The sequence below is a fragment of the Pinus tabuliformis genome, chromosome 2_1, assembly GCF_031772625.1.
Source record: "Pinus tabuliformis cultivar Carrire ecotype Pingquan chromosome 2_1, CPIR1, whole genome shotgun sequence".
In the NCBI taxonomy this organism is placed as follows: Eukaryota; Viridiplantae; Streptophyta; class Pinopsida; order Pinales; family Pinaceae; genus Pinus; species Pinus tabuliformis.
The window spans coordinates 51,863,676-51,882,861 of record NC_142299.1 but is presented as its reverse complement, the minus strand read 5'-3'; the positions used below and the strand labels follow the sequence as shown (position 1 = coordinate 51,882,861).

The following is a 19,186-nucleotide window of genomic DNA, read 5'->3' as shown; positions in this document are numbered from 1 at the left end:
TTCTGAAGCATCTCATAGTAAATTTAAAGTTTTGAAATATTTATGGGGATTATTGACAAATCTGGCTGCTTAGAGTCGTTAGTTTGTGAATGCTGTAATTATTTAGTTAAATTTTGGGTTCTATCCTTGCATATTTTGCTTCTAGGTTTTCTGTTTTTTGCACGTTGCGGGAAGAGATTCTTGTTCCTCACACGTAGCTCATTTCCCTCACGTACCTCCTTCCTTTGCGTCTCTTTTCTCGATTTGCCACCGTCCTGCCCACACCAATCCTCATGCAGCTCCTCTGTTACTGCACCCGCAGTCACCCACGTAGCAGCCATCCCTTCAAGCTCGAGCTGCCTGTCCGCTGCTTGCTCCCATCTCAGCCTTTTCCCTCAGCGTTTACCAAGCCTGCGATCCATTTATTCTTCACGCTGCCATTCTTAACCATTTCCACCCTGCGACGTCCCTCCATCGAGCCCTCTCCGCCTCCATCCTGAGCTCCTCACGCTGCCATACCTGCGATATTTCCATGCTCAATTTGTCGAGTTTTCACCTGCAAAAAAACCAACACGATAATTTGACTTTCATTCAATTTTGTTACTTTAACTTAGGCGCTTTGATGTATGTTTTAGATTTTAGTTTAGATTGTTATTTTTGTTTTAGTTTATATATGTTTGCCTTTTAGTTATGTTTCAAAAAAGAGAAATTTTAAATTTTTGTTTTCACATAAAGGTTTAAGTTTTAGATTTTAATTTAGATTTGATTTGATTTTTTCTATGATTTTTTAATTTAAATTAAAAAAATTCATAAAAAGGTTTAAGTTTTTAATGTTTTGGGTTCCGTTTTTTTGTTATTTTAGATTTGTTTTTTGTTTAATTCACTTTAATAAAAACATTTAAAAAATATAAAAAAAATCCCAAAAAACATAAAAAGTTAATCCTTAGGCTTTTCTTTAGAATTTTGTTTAGATTTTTAGATTGTAGTTTTGTTTTAATTTTAGAATTTTATAAAAAAAAATAAAAAATATTATTATTATTATTATTTTTTGAAAAAGATTAATCAAAAACACAAAAATTCATTTGTGTGTCTTTTGTGGCATTTATGTTCCACTTCTCTATGGTATGCTTAAATGTTTATTTAAAGATTAACTATTGAAAAGTGGTGAATCATTTTGTGAACTGGTCAACATTTAAATTTTATGGTCATTTAAAGCATTTGATCTTTTTAAGTTTAATTGCTGGAACATTGTTAAAGCATTGTGCATTTATTGAATATCTTTCATTGCTTGGGTTATTTGATGGTAAATGATTGTTAATCTTGGAATTACAAATTTCATATTTTTTGCAGCAGTTGATAAACAATTATTTAATCATTAACTCCAGAAGGCACTGGTACTAAGCATAACAAGATCTAGTCAAGTTTTAAAATCAATCAAGTGCTTGTTTCCCTCGCTGTGTCTCCCAACCCAATTGGTTCCCAGTTGGTCTTCTTTTATCTCAAAGGGTTTACCCCCTTAGCCTAGAGAGATGGCTTAAACGGATAGATCGGGGATCAGGGTGACAGTACCCGGTCTGAGCATTGTCGCGGTACTTCGACATTCTGTGCAACAACAAGCCCAAAAGGAGATTCCATATCGAAGATCCTAAAAGTCCCCATAATGAGATAATATGTGAACAACCTATCCTTGGGAATCATGCTATTTTATCTAATTCAATCATTCCCATAGAGGTCAAGATTGATAAAAAAGAGGGTGACTTAAAAAATAAAGTTTGGCATTTTTACTTTGATGGTGTAGCATCTAGGCATGGTAAAGGTGCAAGAATTGTCTTGAAATCTCCCCTTGGTCATTTTTTTCAAATTTGCTTATTGATTAGAATTTGAAGCAACCAGTGATGTGGCTGAATATGAAGCCATGTTGTTGGGTTTTGAAATGGCAAAAACTTGAAAGTCAAATTGCTGAGTAGGGTGATTCAGATTTAGTTATCATGCAAATAAAAAATAAATTTACATGTAAAAATCAAAGACTAAGAAATTATAGCAATGTTGTGTGGGATACATTGGAGTATTTTGATGCCATCAACCTTGAAGTTATCCCAAGAGATCAAAATTGCTTAGTTGATGAATTCACTGTTGTTGCTTCTACCGTGTAGTTGTTTGATAAATTAATTGAAGTTAAAACTAAGACGGATATCATTTTTAAACCTTCTATCCTAGATGAATTTGAACATGGGCATGCCTTACTCACTTTCTAAATAATTTGGATAAGTTTAAAGGTTTTTAGGTAAATTTTGCGGAAGATGGATCCAAACGGCTTAATTTTTAGAGAGGGAAGTGTGCTACCATATGCACGATTGTACATGGCATATTTGAAAAGCAACCTACAGATTTGCCTGAATTTCCCTGAAAGCAAGCAAATGCTCAGCGTGCGCTACATTGAACGCATCTGATGCCATGGGGCATCCTTTGTATTGTATTCCTAACCCTACACCCTTTTATTTTAGTATTTTATTTTGTAGGTAGATTTATGTTTTTCATGTTATTAGGATAGTTAATAAATGAAGAGCTTATATCTTTCCTGTGCTTAATATTATATGATGATTTTTGGATGGACACTACTTATGTTATCTTGTGTGTTGCATGGATGCAAATTCTGGATTCTCACATTCCTCCTGTGCAGCAACGTGTCCCCAAGTAGAGTCAGATGTTGACCACTACGTGTCAACGACCCATAGCAGTACACCCCATTTTTTCGCAAAAGGGATGGCCCCTGACCGATTTGTCCATGCTGTCCAGTTATCATCATCAGCCTGATCATCATGTTATAATGTAAACCCATTCTGCATGTATATGTTGTAAATAATCTCAACAAAACTGTGTCATGTATATAACAACCCAAGTAAACCTACCTTTCTAGTGACTATCTCCATTCTGGCAGGTTTTTTGTCTCATTGATCGATTTTCGGATGGTCGGCTGAGTTTTCCCCTCTAGTCTTACCCCAAAGATGGAATGGATTTTGTCGTTAGGATCTTAGGCGAGTCTTAGTGTTCTAGATCGAATCTATGTAAAAGTAATTTGGGAATAATCCTAATTATTTGGTTAGGTTATTTTATTATAAATTGCTTAGTTTGCTGGATTATATTTGTGTCGCAGAAATGGGTAGTTTTTGAGGGTCTATTACGAATGGGTTTTCACCCTTATGATGTAAAAAATATGAAAATCATGATGTAAAGTGTCTTGAGGGTTGGAAAAATAATTTATCCCCTCATAGGTTAATTAAGTAAATTTTATGGCCAAAAAATTAATTAAAATTCTAAGCCAGAAAAGTAATTAATTTTAGGTCCTAGGTAAATTTAAATTCTCCAAAGGCAAAAATTCGTCGGTCCTAAAAACTTAAATTTCAAAAGGTCCCGAGACTAAGGTAAATTAATTATTTTGTTTTAAACCTTTGATCCATGAGGATTAAGTCAAAGTCAAATTTTGGGGAAATTAACTCAAAAAGTCTATTTTTGAGTTAATTGAAACACATTTAATTAAAAATTTCGAATTTCCCAAATATTTAAATATTTCGATGGATGAGATTAAAAGAAATTTTAATTTTCATCAACGGTCGAGATTGCTTTGACGAGGATCACTTGAACTAGCCGTTGGAGGATTTATCTTTAAATAGGAAGTCATTTGTCAGTCGATCCATCCGATCTCTGGGTCGTGTGCTTAACAAGAAGCTTTGGTGTAATTTTTTTCTGGACAATAAAGAAAGACTTTGGGTTTAAATTCTGTTGGTGTTACTCTTCATGGGAATACTGTAATATGTGTCGTTTTCATGCATAATTTTTTCCAAAGCCATTGATGATAGCTTTTGAAAAGTGATTTGAGTACAAGTATCTTGCTCAGTTGCTGGGGTTTGAATAATAATTTAAATTTTGAGCGTAATAGCAAGTATCTCTATTTGTCTAAATTTTATTATTATTTTCTCGCTCTATTTTTAATGGCTGGATTGAGTTTTGCAGGAAAATCTTGATTTAGATCCTCGGGCGTTAGGGGAAGTTTTCAGTTGGACTAGCGAACTCCCGATCTGTATTTCCTGAAAAGCCCTGCTAAATTAACTCCGGGCTTATCATAAGATTTGTTGGTGATACACAAAGGGTTTCGAGTTAGCACCTCCTTAAAAATTTAAAAATTTAATTTTTTATGCGGCATAATGATAGATCTGGCTACTTAAAGCCTTCAACTTGTAATTATTGTAATTTAGCTGTTTTTTTTTTTTAATCTTATCATTGTATATCTCGTTTCTGGGTGTTTCGTTTTTGTTATTTCAGGTACAAATCTGAAGGAAAATTTCTGTTTGAAGCTAGATCTAGGGTTTGGAGGGTAAGATTTGGCCTCAATATCATTCTACAGAGATATTATTCAAATTTTTGTGGTCCAAGGGTTTTAAAATTCTTAGATCTGGAAATTTTTGAAAGGGTTTCAGGGATCAATCTAAAGCAAAGGGATACATTATTTTAAATCAAAATTTTTAGATTTTTTTTTTTGAGTTTCTGTTCTACCATTTATCTGTTGACTAGGTTTTTCGATTCTTTGCAAATTTCAATTTTTTTTTTTAGAAAACCCTTATCCCTCCATTATCCCAACCTTCATCTTCCTCTGCTGCTTGAGGTTTTCCAACTCTCTGCTGTAAATTTCGAATCTGCTGTTCCTCATCTTCGACCTCCGAATCCCCTTGTTTTGCTGACATACCCCTGCTACCCGAGTTCGCTCCTCTTGTTCGTAAGCAGTCCTCGACGTAGATGCCCTCATCCTACAAACTTGCACCTCCGAACTCGCAGTCCCTGCCATCCGCACTTGCAAGACCTGTCCGCTGCAAACTCGAGCTCATTGACCTGCAGCCTCCTCCCGCCACTTCTCCACTTTACCCGCGACTTCCTCTCTTCCTAACCCGCGACTCCTTCCTCCCTCAACCCAGCTCGCTAACCTGCGTCTCTTTCTCAGTGAGCTCCTCCCTTCCGCTACCCACAATCTTCATCTCCTTCTCTCTGCGTAAGCTCCTCCCTTCCCTGTCTTCCTTCCTCTTCGCATCCCCTTTTCCCTCTTGCTGTCAACCTGCAGCGCCTCGTTGGCTTATCCTCGGCCTCCTCTCCTCATTGTTGCTATCGACTTCAACTTCCCTTTTTTTAATTGCTTTATTGCTGGTTATGCGGTAGGGTTTAGTTCTTTTCCTTTTTGAATTTTTTTTGTTTTTGTTTTTGTTTTTGGTTAGATTTAGATTTATTTTAAATGCAAATTTTTGTTTTGGTTTTGGTTTCTCCATTTCCTTTTTATTTTGTTATTTTTATTATTTTTTTATATGACTTTAGTTTTGTGTTGATTCTTCTTCTTTTTATTTTAATTTTGTTTCATAAACAAAAAATTAAAACATTCAAAAACATTAAAAAATCTAAATTTTTTTAAAATTGTTTGGTACCTTTAGAATTGCTAAGGAATTAAATCAGAAGGATAATTTGTGCCCTTACATTTAAATTTCTTTAATTTTTATGTAGCTTATGACCCATAAAAATTTAAATTTAACTAAGTTCTTTTGATTTTTGTTTTTCGGTCATACTAAAAAACATTTGCCACATTAAACTTTGCTTCATAAGCTTTAGCACATTAAAAATTTACCTAAGGGATTATTAAATTCTAATAGAAAGTTCCTAGGTGTCTTTTGTGTGTCAAGTGTAAAATTTTATATTTTGTGGTAGTGATTTCTCTATTGTCAAGTGCGATTAATATTTTAAAATCATTGAATATAGGAGAAAGATAAATTCTTCTAGATTTGCGGTCATTGAAGAAAATTATTTTAAAATGTAGAATCACTGCTTAGTACTTAATTTTCATAATTCTTCATGGGATTTAATTGCTAGAAAATTTGCATGATAAAGTTTCGGGCATTTACGTTTAATCGTTCATGATCGTCACTTTTGCCACATGTATAAATTGCTCTGGGTAATTTGTTTTTATTTAGTCTATGGTTAATTGAATATAGGGCACTGGTCTAAAATCATTTATCTTGTGGTTGTGTCTTATTTGTATTAATTGTTTGATCTATCCATCTCAGTTAACCAAGTCTTGTTCTATATTCTACAAGTTGTTCATCCTTAAGTCTCCTAGAGCCTGTGTTCTACAGGCTATTCTCATTCATTTACCCCTAGGGACTACCCCCTTTGACTTGTCTAAGAGAGTGTCTAAACGAGTGAGCAAGGATTAGAGTGACAACCTTTACTCTGAGCATTGTCGCGGGCCTAGACACTTTGTGCGACAACACTATGCATTATAGATGAGCCTTAATAGTGAAGATCTATCCCTTTGTATTACTTCTCATTAGGTTCTCCCACTTCTTTTCACTTCTTTCCCCCTTTTCTTGAGAGTCTCCTAACCACCAAAGGTTTCTTAAAAAGATTGTTTGTCCAGTTTCTGTATCTAGAATATATTTTGTTAGGTATCTACTATCTCCATCTTAATGGCAACATGAAACTTTAAAATATCATATAGCCTATGTTACCGGATCCATGGGGTCTTGATGTCGGATTCGTGGATCCGCGTTTTGGATACAGATCCACCTAGATCCACGTAAGATCCACCACATAAATAGATCTGTCAAACTCGGAAATGGATCTTGTTGACCACTACATGTCAACTTCCCATAGCAGTACACCCCCTTTTCTTCGCAAAAGGGATAGCGCTTGATTGACGTGTCCGTGCCATTCGACAATCATCGTCGACTTGATCAATTTATGTTGTAAACCCAATCTGCATGTGTGAATTGTAAATAATCTTAGCAAAGTTGAGTCATGTATGTAAATTGCCTAGGTGGACTTAATTTTCTAGTGATAATCTACGTTCCGGAAGGTTTTTTGTCTCATCGATCCATGATCGGCAGAGTTTTCCTTCAGCCTAACCCCAAAGTCGGAATGAATTTTGTCTTTAGAATCCTAGGAGAATCCTAGTATGTTGATCTGCTAGATTATAGTTGTGTCGCAGAACTGGGTGGTTTATGAGGGTCTATGTCAAATGGGTTCTCCCCTTTGAGATGTAAATTTGTAAAAGTCATGATGTAAAGTGTCTTGAGGGTTAGAAAATGTTTTAATCCCCTCATAAGTCCTAAGTCCTAGGTCCTAGGTGATTTTTCCAAAGGCTAAGTTCGAGGATCCATTTAAAAATAAATTAAAAAATTAAAAATTAAAAAATTGAAAAATTAAAAAATAATAATAATAATAATAAATAAAAATAATAAAATAATAAAATAAAGTAAAAACCTAAAAATAATAAAATAATAATATTTTTGAGTAAATAAATGCAGAATTTCAATTTTTTAATGCATTAAAAATTCGATGGATGAGATTAAGAGATATCTTGATCCTCATCGACGGTCGAGATCATTTTGACATGGATCACTCGAACTAGCTGTTGGGAATTTTTCCTTTAAATACGGTGCTAGGGGTCATTTGAGATCAGATTCGATGTGTGAGTCTTGTGCTGAAGAAACTCTCTTGTAAACTTTTCTGGTGCTAATAAAGAAAGACTTTGGGGTTGAAATCTTGATGGTGTTACTCTCTGGAAGTGCTGTGAGCTATTTTATTTTCTGCATATTTTAATTCTTAGCCATTAGTAACAACTTATTAAAGAGTATTGTTGAGCACAGGTATCTTGTTCACTTGCTAGTGTTTGAACGGTATTAGAATTTATGAAGTAATGGCAGGTATCTCCATTGCTTTTGAGATCTAGCACTGTTTTTTCTCTCTTTATTGATGGTTGAAGTGAGCTGTGCAGGAAACCCTTATTGAAGAAGATCAGTGGGCGTTTGGGGAAGTTCTCGGCTGAACCAGCCAACTCCCGCAAGCATTCTCTTGCAGAGCCCAGCCAGTTTCGATCCTGGGTTTATTATTTAAGTTTGTTTTCTGAATTGCATGAGAGATTTCTAAAGCATTTCATAGCAAATCTGAAGTTCTGAAAATATTATTGATGATAACTGACAAATCTGGCTGTTGTAGAGCTATAATTTTGTAATTTTGGACCAGTTTGCAGGGTTTTAGTTTTAATATTTGCATATATTCTCCGGGTGCTTGTTTTCCCATTGCAGGTTGCAGGTCTGATAAAAATTTCTTTTGCGTGAAGCCAGATTTGGCCCTAGAAAATAGCTTTTGCAAGGGTGTTTGTCTCAGATCTGGAGAAATTTTGAGGTCTCTGGAAAATTTCGTGTGTCCTTGCGGTGTGTACTATACCCCTCACCCTCCTCACTGTACGCCATCATCAGTTGCTGTTCTACAAACGTGCCGAATCTACCAGCAAACCTCTGTCTTCACCTACACGCAGTCATCCCTACAGCACACATCAAATTCTTGGTTTACTTGCAACGTTGGTTTTTCAAACGCCCCTCACGCTATCTATCTCATGCTACCCCAATCCCTGCGTGCTGCCTTCTCATCGCTCAATCTCCTCAAACCTTGCCGCCATTACACCTGCAGCAAACAGAGAAACCAGTGCTCCCTGCGTTGATTTCTTTGGGGCTCCACGCACCTGCAACTTATCCACATGCTGCTCCAGTTACTGAAGAACTCACCCTGCAAACGCACAACTGCAGATCGATTTCAAATGCGCTTTCCTTTTGGATGTCACCTGTACACAAAGCAATCTAATTTTTTTTTTTTATAGCACGGGCCAGGTAAATTTTTGGTGAACTGTTATACGTAAGTCTTTTCTCTGCCTGTGTATGAAGAAATCGTTTTTGGTTTCAGCGTAAGTGCGATTAGAGAACTTTAGACATTAGTTTTATTACATTCAGATTATAGTTTAGGGTTTAGCATAAGTCTTTTTCTTTTAATTTAATTTGTTTAGGCTTTATAAAAAATTAAATTCGATTTTCATTTTTATTTTTAGTTTTTTAGGTTTTGTTCAGTCTTCATGCATTAGATCATTTTAGAGTTACATTATTTCTAGATTTATATTCATAAAAAAATTCGTTAACTTTAGTTAGGGTTTAGGTTTATATTTTGTTTAATTTTTTTTTTTTTTTTAGATTTAAAAAACTTTAGATTTAGATTTAAATCATTTAGTCTTAGATTAGGTTAAATTTTTTTTTTTTTTTTTTAGTTTTAAGTTTAAAGCTTTAAAAAACATTTTTTTTTTTTTTAAATTTTAAAATCATAAAATTATAAAAAGGGAGTTTCTTTTCTTTTAAAGTGTAGATTTAGATTTTTAAGTTTCATTTAGTTTTAATTTGTGTTTTAAATTTTTGTCTGAAAAACTTAAAAATATTGTGGAAATTTTTTGCCAGATTCAGTGTTAGCTCAGAGATTTATCACACTTTATTTTTTCCTGCTGAGATTAAAATTTTGATGTGGAATTAATGTTTATCATTTTTATGTGATTTAGCATGCTTGAATGATCATGAATGTGATATCTGGTTAGCGTTTAAAATTACATGGTTGTGTATCGATCTTTATCTTTCGAAGTTTTAAATTGCTGGAGTATCATTTAAGCATTTTCTCGCATCTGATAAAATTTAATCTTTGTTTGAGTTATTTGATGATAAATGATTGCTCTACATGGTTTACATTTCTGCAACATTTAGTAAGTAATCATTTAAACATTAACCCCATAAGGCACTGGTCTATTAAATTAATAAAATCTATTTAGTGCTGGTTTCCTTTCGTGTCTCCCAAACCAACTGATTCATAGTTGGTCATCCATTTTCCTATAGGGTCTACCCCCCTTAGCCGCGGGAGACAGGCTTAAACAGAGAGATCGGGGATTAGGGTGACAGCCCCCGGTCTGAGCGTTGTCGTGACAATCTGTGCGACAATAGATCCCATGATATTGGAATGGATCATGTGCCAACTAGCTCTCACGCATTGGATCCCAAGCAAATAACATTAGAGATTTTGGTTTATTTTTATTATTTTTTTAACGATATTTGCCATCTATTTGAAACCCCGAAAGACAAATATTCTATTTAGATTTTTAGTTAGATTACTTATTAGTAATCTATAGGTTGTATAGTGTTATAAGTTATTAATTACGTATAGGCTGTGTAGCACATAATGATGCCACTACTAAGAAAGGTCTGACACGTCAAGATTTTAATTTTTCAATTTTTGATAATGCTAACAAGAAAGCTTTGAGACAATACATAGATAATAATATATAGTGTACAAAGGATGGTTGTGTCATTAATAATTTAATTAGATCAATCCCATCCAACTCTAGGTGAAGAGTCCTCTTAGAACAATATGATACATAGACTATAGCATGTTCTCAAACAATGTACAATATTCATTTACCACTGTAACTAGATGGGAATTTTTAGATTTTAAGGCAAATGTCAAGGAAGATGACAGGTTGATCAAGATGTAGAGTTGAAATATTCAATTGATGAGCATATAGAGCCATTTTTTGACATGTAGTTAGACCTACTGTACATCATCATATCAATAGAGTGATCATTGATGAGACACTCAATTTTGTATTAACAGTTATCCTTTATGTATAAAGCATGTTGCATTTCAATCTTCAGATTTATGAATTAACTAATGATTTCAGTTCTAATGTTGTCATTCATGAATGGTTTTGATTTTAAACTTTGAATATGTTTTTTAAAATTAAAAAAAATATTAGCGTATTTTGTATACATGCATTTCCCCACCGTATTAGGATCCTGGCTTTTCAAAAATATGATGGATTGGTTTCCATATCCGAATCCTGATGTGTATCCATTTCCGGTTCCTGGTAACATAGCATATAGCCTATCAACTACTGAAGATTGAGTGCAACATAGATAATGATAAATGGAGATGGACGGAGATTTACAATGCAAAGTTGTGTATCCAAAATAGGTTATAGTTAATGCAAGTAGTGTAGGTAGTTTTATAGAATTTTTTCAGTTATCATTTCCCTATTTTCAATAAAGAAATAGTTCACTATTAATGCAACGTATTTAATACCACTTTGCAGAATCTCTTTAGTGCAATCTAGCAAAAACAGTTTCGGTTAATTATGTTGGATTTGAAGAATATGCAATTATCTAGGAAGTTTAAGGTGTTCTTTAGTCAGAAAATTGCACATCTTTTAATGTTCAATGTTTCTTGTACTTGATAATTCCAAAGCTATTTAGGGTTGCTAAAAATGAAGAGCAATTCCATTTGTTTTTTTGATTTGATTTCAGAGTTGAAGTCCTCTTATCATTTTCTAATGGGATAACATGCCCTATTTCAACTATATAGTATATACTGAAGTGAACACCATAGAAATTAAGAAATAAACGGAAACTACATGATAAGTAGGTTATTTATTCTCTGAAAATCATCATACTCATTGACGACTAACAAATCTTTTGGCCTTGTCCATTCATCCAAACAGATCAAGAATGTTTTCTGGAAGGTGTCATACAATATGAGGGCATAAAATGCTTTGATCCGGTGGTGGCTGAAAAGCATTTTCTTGAGTGCCTTGAGGGGGTGCTGGCAAAATTACATAGTGCTGTAAGTTTAAGATGCAACATTACATAGTGCCATAATTGATAGGAAAGGCGGGCTCAACATTTACAATTGAATTTATGTACTTTCTTCTTGTAGTGTCAACAAAGACAAAAATCTCTCCATCAGCATGTGTAGACAAATCCTATCTGTAAACTAATCTATAAAGAACCTTTTGTATAATGGGTATTTTCTAGAACCTTGTAGTGATAACATATGTATTTGTAGAAAATGAATTTATGTTCTTACATGAAATACTTACTAGGTCCGGGGCATCAACTCTGCTTCTTTGGCAGTGTGGACATGGTGGTTTTAAACTTCCTACATCAAATGAACAAGCGCAAGTTGATACAAAGTCTGTAGATGCATGGTTGCCACAATCAAAGTAAGTGTATCAGCACTTTAATTCGAGATATCTGAATACACTTTTCTTTCATATTGATTTTTTGTCAAAACTTTATTGATTAAATCTGAAATATGTTTGGAATCAATTTTTGTTATTGTATTGGTTTCTTATATATCTTTTCTTTTTATTGCTTTTCCTATTGAAAAGTATTTCTTATTTTACAATGAAACATAAGGTATTCAGATTAATTTCGAATTAGTGAGCTAATTGCCCATGATAACATCCTTGCCCTAGATATGGAAAGGCAAAAATGTTCTCCTTAGCTCCAACTTCTAGTGAGACTAACTTTTTTTTTGTAAACTTGGTAGTACTTTCGTTATTTATATTAACTGGCCAAAATCAGGTTTTTCCATTTGTTCCAGGTGGCCTCAACCTGCCCGTAGGAAACCAAGTTGGCCACCTGTCAACGTTAAAAGCTGTCCAAAATTTGTATAAGTCTTTCTCTATCAACCTAACAACATTATCTATATTATCTGTACTGCAAATCAACTTTGAAAAGTAAAAGCTATTTGTCATGAAACAGAAACAAAATTTATCTGGATCACAGTTTTACTCCTCGTCTGAGGAAATCACGGGGGTTGGGGCTTTGGCACTGGAACCCAACATCTCGCTTCTCTTCATATCCTGCAGAGTTTGTTCAATCCTTCCCAGTGCTAGGTTGTTTCGATAAGTTTGTATCTGGATTGCCGCTATCTCCCTGAGTAGCTCTGCTCTGATGGGATCTTTCTCTTTGGTGTCCTCCTATGCCTCCGGACCTTTGCTTGCTGCCTGTTCTTTGTTGAGAGTCATGGCCTGGGCCACAACATTCTTCATGACCCAGTATTGCTGGATCGTTTGTCTGAAGAGTGTGTGCCATCCGCGGGTGTTGCCCGGGTCTTGAACCATGTCTTCCCATTCTTCCATGGGAATGTCTTGGTTGGTAATACTGTCATTTAATTCTCGCTCCCAACCAGCTATTTGGGCTCTGACCTTAGGTGGATTCCCTACCATGTACGCGTCAATGAGGGTCTTCATATGCTCACGTCCTGTCTTTCTCCCTCTCTTATGTTGTTCTCTGCTGGAGCTTCCCACCCCCTGGCTTTCTTTTTACCTGTATCTCTATTGCCCTTCTTGGTCGCTTCTTTTCCATCTCTTCCCATTCTGTCATTGTCGCTGTTGCTGTTGGCTTCTCCTCGTTTGCTTGCCTTCACATTGTACTGGATGCAGATTATGATTAAACCTATAACATAACCATGAAAAGTATCAGTATTCAGTTGGTATAACACCCAATCAATTTTACAATTAATTGATCCATGTTTAGTGTCCCTCTCAAGACCAGACGGCCTGAGATTTCTTAGAATTCCCTTCAGCTTTCCCCCTGCCATCTCTTGGTTTTTCTCTTTGCTGGCCCTCACTTCTTCTTTCCTTCGGTTAGTCTCGCTTTGTCGGCCATCGCCCGGAAGGTTCGACAAAGACATCCTCATGGGGACGCCACTAGGGGGACTGTATTTCTGTTCTGGACACCACGGGGAAGTTTAACCATAGAAATCCTATCGGGGGAACTAAACGGAAGGACCATGGCCCTGTTCTGCACTGCACCAGGTAATTTCATTCCCTTCTCGCTCTTCTCTACATTCTTTGTTCTAATTGAAACTCTAGTTTTCCTCTCGTTATTGCTCAAGAAATTCCAGGTAGGTTTCTCAGGGGCCGTGGTATCTCGTGTCTCATCTCCTGAGGTCTCCTTGGTGGATTCCTCTCTATTCCAGATACTTACGACATCTCCTCCGAGCCTCAGGCGCCACTTGGCTAGAGCGAGATTCCTCAGACCAACTTCCTTCCCCGAATTTCTCCTTTCTCTCCGTGCACTTTCTTTAGAGCCAGAGTTTTGATTATTTCTTCTCTCATTCTTTTATCTACATTCTCAACCCAGCTAGTGTTCCAAGAGTTCCTGGTTTCGACTCTTACAGAGTCCATACCTTTCCCGGTCTCCTTCCCTAAGACTATAGAATTTGGCATCACTATACTTCTGAGGTTTAGGGACAGGAGAAGAACATATCGTCTACTAGAGTTGGCGCCACTGCTTTCCCCGGGTTGCGTCGTCGTCCTTCTACCACCTTTCTCTGCTTCTGCTTGTTGGAAATATTGAGAGGGGGGGTGAATCAGTATTTCTTTTCAATTGTTACTTTTACCAGTTAGATCACTTATATTTAGAACACAAAATAAACAATAGGAATAAATGATTTTATTAATATAATATTTACAATGAATCAAGTACAATGTATATAGGGCTCCAACCCTAGATGAAGACACCGATCTTCAAACTCTCAGGCTCCAACCTGTTGCCAAGCACCAACTTGGACTTCCAAGGCTCCAACCTTGTCAATTCTGAGGCACCAACCTCAAGGGCTCCAATCCTATATTTGGTATAGGCTCCGACCTGGTTTCTTGAGGACTCTGATCCTCTAGGGCTCCAACCCTATCTTATCCAAGGCACCAACCTTGAGTTTAGGAGCACCAACTCCAAAGACACCAATCTTATATTTGCCAAGCACCAACTTGGACTTTCCAAGGCACCAACCTTGTCAATTCTGAGGCACCAACCCCAAGGGCTCCAACCCTATAGCTTCACTTTGTCAAGGTATGTTTGGTTGTACTTCATGGCTCCCCAAGTCTTCTTCACCGAGCCCTGTCAATCTTCAGCTTCACTGTAGTCTCCACGCTACATCATCAATGACACCCTTGTTAATTAGAAGGTATCGCCACCGCACTTCATTGTACCCAAGCAAAGTCTCCAAATCACCTCATGATGTCTTCAATGCATCATGGTGTTCAAGGGTGCCTTAACAATGCTCTCAAATATCTCCTTGATAGGTTTACTCCAAGTCCTGCCTTAATATAACACAAGGACTGCTTCAGAAATCTCAAAAGTCTGAGGTCAAATGGTGTATCAAGGCTTTCCACAAGAGCTCAAGATGACCACTGGAAATAACCCACAGAAGACTGAATTCAGGGACAAGTTTACAGGCCCGAGCTTCTAATGCTGCAACAGAGGTTTTGTTATAAACTTGAGGTTCAGGAAATGATATATTTCATGCCTTCAAAAGATGACTGCTTGTTGTTCCAAGTATGTCCAAGCTACAGAAGTAACATATTGCTGCAGCAGTCAATAGTCACAGTGACCTTGTCACAGTATTTAATTACATCAAGGAGGTCTGATCCACCAATAATGACACTGTCCACAGTAAGAAGTATCTGACCTGAGTTCTTCACTATCCAATACACAATTCGAAAAAAGGAACCGAGCTACTGTACCTCAGTCACAGTCGATATTGCTGCAATTGCTACAAAGAAGACACTGTAATTTTCTACAGCCACTGTAGTCACAGTCCAAGGCACTTTTTTGATGATGCAGTCCCGAGTTTAAGAGATCTGTACCTCTGTTTACACAGTACAGCAAGAGATCCAGGGTATTAAGCTTTTTCCAACAAATCTGAGGTATGAAGAGGTCCAAAACAGTGTCACAAACTCAGGTACGAGAGGAGACAACTCTTTGTTAAAGAATATAAGCCCAAATGAAATCAATATTTCTCCTTTAATGCTGTCTGACCATGTGTTCACGAGTTCTGAACTGGTCCTCCCTTTTTCCTCCTTGTTAACCGAAAAATCTGTGTTAGAAATGAGGTCAGATCCATGTATTTATAGTGTTTTTTGCTAGTAAAACCGAAGGGACACGTCTACATAAAGTGGGCCAACATGAATGACAAGTGTAGGTCGGCTAGCCTGCAATTTCACACTTTTTACCTTAAAAATTCATTATCTCATCAACTGCTGGGAGTTTCGGGGCAAGTAAGGGCTCATTGGAAAGAGGAAAAATCCCTCTTTAAGATGGTCTAGGTCCCATTGAGAAAAGATGCCTCTAAGTTGGCAAAAATTATTTTTCTTCGTGACTGTCCTTAAATTGTATGCATAAAAAGTTTAGGACAGCATGAGTAATGTTTGGGACAGCAGGTTCTTCTTTGTTATCAATGTATGAGTGTGTCATCATATAGGAGTGTTGCATTTATGTCATCATGAGTGTATGCAATAATGAGTGTATCATCTCGTGTCATCATATAATGGTGCAGTGATATGTTGTAGCCAGTTTCATTAGGAAAGTCTCTTTCAATCATCAGTCACGTCATCACTTAGTCTCCCAACCCTCATCAAGCACCATCATTAAGTGTGGACATATAAGAGTATACAATCATCACAAGTATGGCTTCTTTAAGTGTAATTCTTCACATCAAGGGCTTGTACCTAGGGACTAGATCACCAACCAGACACTTGGCAACTTCTTAGGGCAAGACATCATCATTTGGAACCAGGGTTCTCAAGAGTATTGACACCTCAGTCAATGCCATATTGACATCAATGACAACCTAGATTAACAATCTCCCCTTTTGTCATTGATGACAATATTCTTGCCCTTCCAACATTCTCTCCCCCTTTGACATCAATGGAAAACGGGGTGCCCAAGAACTCCCCCTGTCAAGCTACTCCTTTTCTTCAGGACTAGTAGTTCTTCATAGTTATGTTACTCCCCATGTCATGGTGCTCTTCCTTCTGGCAATGTGGTCCATGATATGTTTGCATTTCTTCATGTGGTCAACCAACTCCCCCTATCTGTACCACCTCCTCTAGCTCATGAAAGATTACGTGCTTAGTGATCAAGTGGAAGAGATCTTCAATAGTAGTTCATGGATGAACAAGGGATCATGTTCTTCAATGGAAATGCTTCCGAGAGACGATCTATCAAAGGATGATTGTCCATGTGGCTCATCAAGGATTTCATAGTGCCCATTCACGGATAGCTTCTGCAAGAATGCCTAATCATCATAAGCTCCCCCTAACTGTATGCATGATCTTCCTTTTGGCAGAGTTTCCCCATCAAATGCTTAGATTGTCGAATATCGGGTCAACAACATGTGTTGTTGGCTGGAGAGTTTAGGATATTTTCGGATTGTATTTGCTTCCTTCTCCATACTTGTGTAACTTTCTTCTCTGGCATGGTTCTAGCTTGTGTAGGAGCCCAAGTCAAGTTACAATCACGTGCCATATGACCAATGTTATGACACTTGAAGCATTCTATGTTGTTCATGAATAAGAATTCATGATTTCTTGCAAAATTGCTTCTCGAAGATTGACGGGGACCATAATATTTATCTTTGTGATATGCCCTACAATCTTTTGCCATGTGTCCAAAGTTTGTACAAGCATAACAATAACCAAGAAATAAACTTTGGTACCTGGGATATGGATATTTCCTTGATGTATTTTTGAAGCCTTTCTGCCTTGGGATTCCTTGATAATATTCATTGCCTTTAGTATTCTTGACATCATCTGCAAGTCTTCTTGGAGCGAGATTTCTTCCATTGTTGTCTTTACTCTTCTCCTTGCTTTCGCTGGAATTGGGAGCATCATTATTTCCATCAAACTTCCTCATGTCCTTGTTGTTTGAAGCATTAGGGTTTGCATCATTCTTGCTTGAGGATTCACCTGCATAGCCAAGACCCGATTTATTGAGGGGAGACCTTTGATGAGCAAGGATGTCATCTAGGGTTTGAGAATTTTTCAAGTTCTTATTTAGCAAGTCAACTTCCTTTTTAAGAAAGACAATTTCTTCCTTCATTTCCTTGCATTCTTCTCGTTCTTTGATATAATTATCTCCATTTCTTCCTTCATCTTGGTTTCTTCACATGATTGGGCCTTAAGAGAAGTGATTTCTGATTTTAACTTGGTGATGTCATCATCCTTTTCTTCTAATTGGCATATCATGGTGTTTCTCTCCTTTTTTGCTTCATCAACTTGTCCTTCTATGAATGTCAAAGCTTCCATCACTTTCTCAGCTCCTTGTGCTTGTTTCCTTGCTTCTTCTAGTTGAGATCTAAAGGAGGAGACCTCTTCCTCCTCTTCCTTGTATTGACCAATCTCTACTTCAAGTTTGTTCAAGCTTTTGTGCCTTTGTTCAAGGTGGCTTGACAAGGTATCTTCTCGTTTCTTTGCCTTATCCAATTGATTTGTCATGGATATGACTTCTTCATGATGCTTTCTCTTGTTTTGATGAAATTCTTCCTTAATCTTGGCGAGCTCCTCATCTCTTTCTTGTACTTGAAGCTTGACAAGGTCAACTTCCTTCCTTGTCTTGTCCTGGTCACCAACTTGCACTTTCTTCTTAAGTTCCTCATTTTCCTTTTTCAAATTGTTAATCTCTTCCATGGTAGCCATAAGTTTAGTGAGGAGATCTTCTTCAAAATCTTTTTCATTCTCTTCATCTTCTAGGTCTTCTTTAGCCTTGATTTTATCACTCTTATCTTCACCTTCCTTGATGAGCTCTGGATTTCCTTCTTGTTTTCCATCATTTCTTGACTAGAGATCATTGTCAATGTTCATTTGAGTGAAGATCACGAAGTTTATCCCATATGCCTTTTGCTGACGAACATATTTCAAAATTGGCCTTCATAGAATCAGGTATCCCATTCAAGATTGCTTTCATTGCTCTTGTATTATGTTCCTTGGATTCTTCATCCATTATGCTATCAACAATCACCGATTTCTAGACTTCAATGCCTTGAGTATTTAAGAAATTCCTCATTCTTGCTTCCCATATATGAAAGTTTCCATTGAACAATGGAGCCTTCACAAATTGATTGACTTCAATTTCAGTGGTTGAGGGAGACACATCTTTAGGAGGATTGGAGACTTTCTTCCTTGGCTTCGCCACTTGTGTTCTAATGATCAACCTTCAAGCTATTAGGCTTTGAGTGAAGGCACTGGCTCTGATACCAATTGTTGGAAATACTGGGGGGGTGAATCAGTGTTTCTTTTCAATTGTTACTTTTACCAGTTAGATCACTTATATTTAGAACACAAAATGAACAATAGGAATAAATGCTTTTATTAATATAATATTTACAGTGAATCAAGTACAATGTATATAGGGCTCCAACTCTAGATGAAGACACCGATCTTCAAACTCCTAGGCTCCAACCTGTTAACAAGCACCAACTTGGACTTCCAAGGCTCCAACCTTGTCAATTCTGAGGCACCAACCTCAAGGGCTCCAACCCTATATCTGGTACAGGCTCTGACCTGGTTTCTTGAGGACTCCAATCCTCTAGGGCTCCAACCCTATCTTATCCAAGGCACCAACCTTGAGTTTAGGAGCACCAACTCCAAAGACACCAATCTTATATTTGCCAAGCACCAACTTGGACTTTCCAAGGCACCAACCTTGTCAATTCTGAGGCACCAACCCCAAGGGCTCCAACCTTA

At 36.8% G+C, this 19,186-nt stretch overlaps 1 protein-coding gene across 1 annotated transcript in view; it reads left to right on the top strand.

Annotated features, from left to right (window-relative positions):
- LOC149198746 (uncharacterized) overlaps positions 1–19,186 on the top strand; it is a 385,249-nt gene that overhangs the window by 87,341 nt on the left and 278,722 nt on the right. The window contains exons 3-4 of the mRNA XM_089400347.1: positions 11,375–11,496; positions 11,787–11,875. Coding sequence (XP_089256473.1) covers positions 11,375–11,496; positions 11,787–11,875 — 211 coding nt within the window. The remainder of the gene's footprint in view (positions 1–11,374; positions 11,497–11,786; positions 11,876–19,186) is intronic.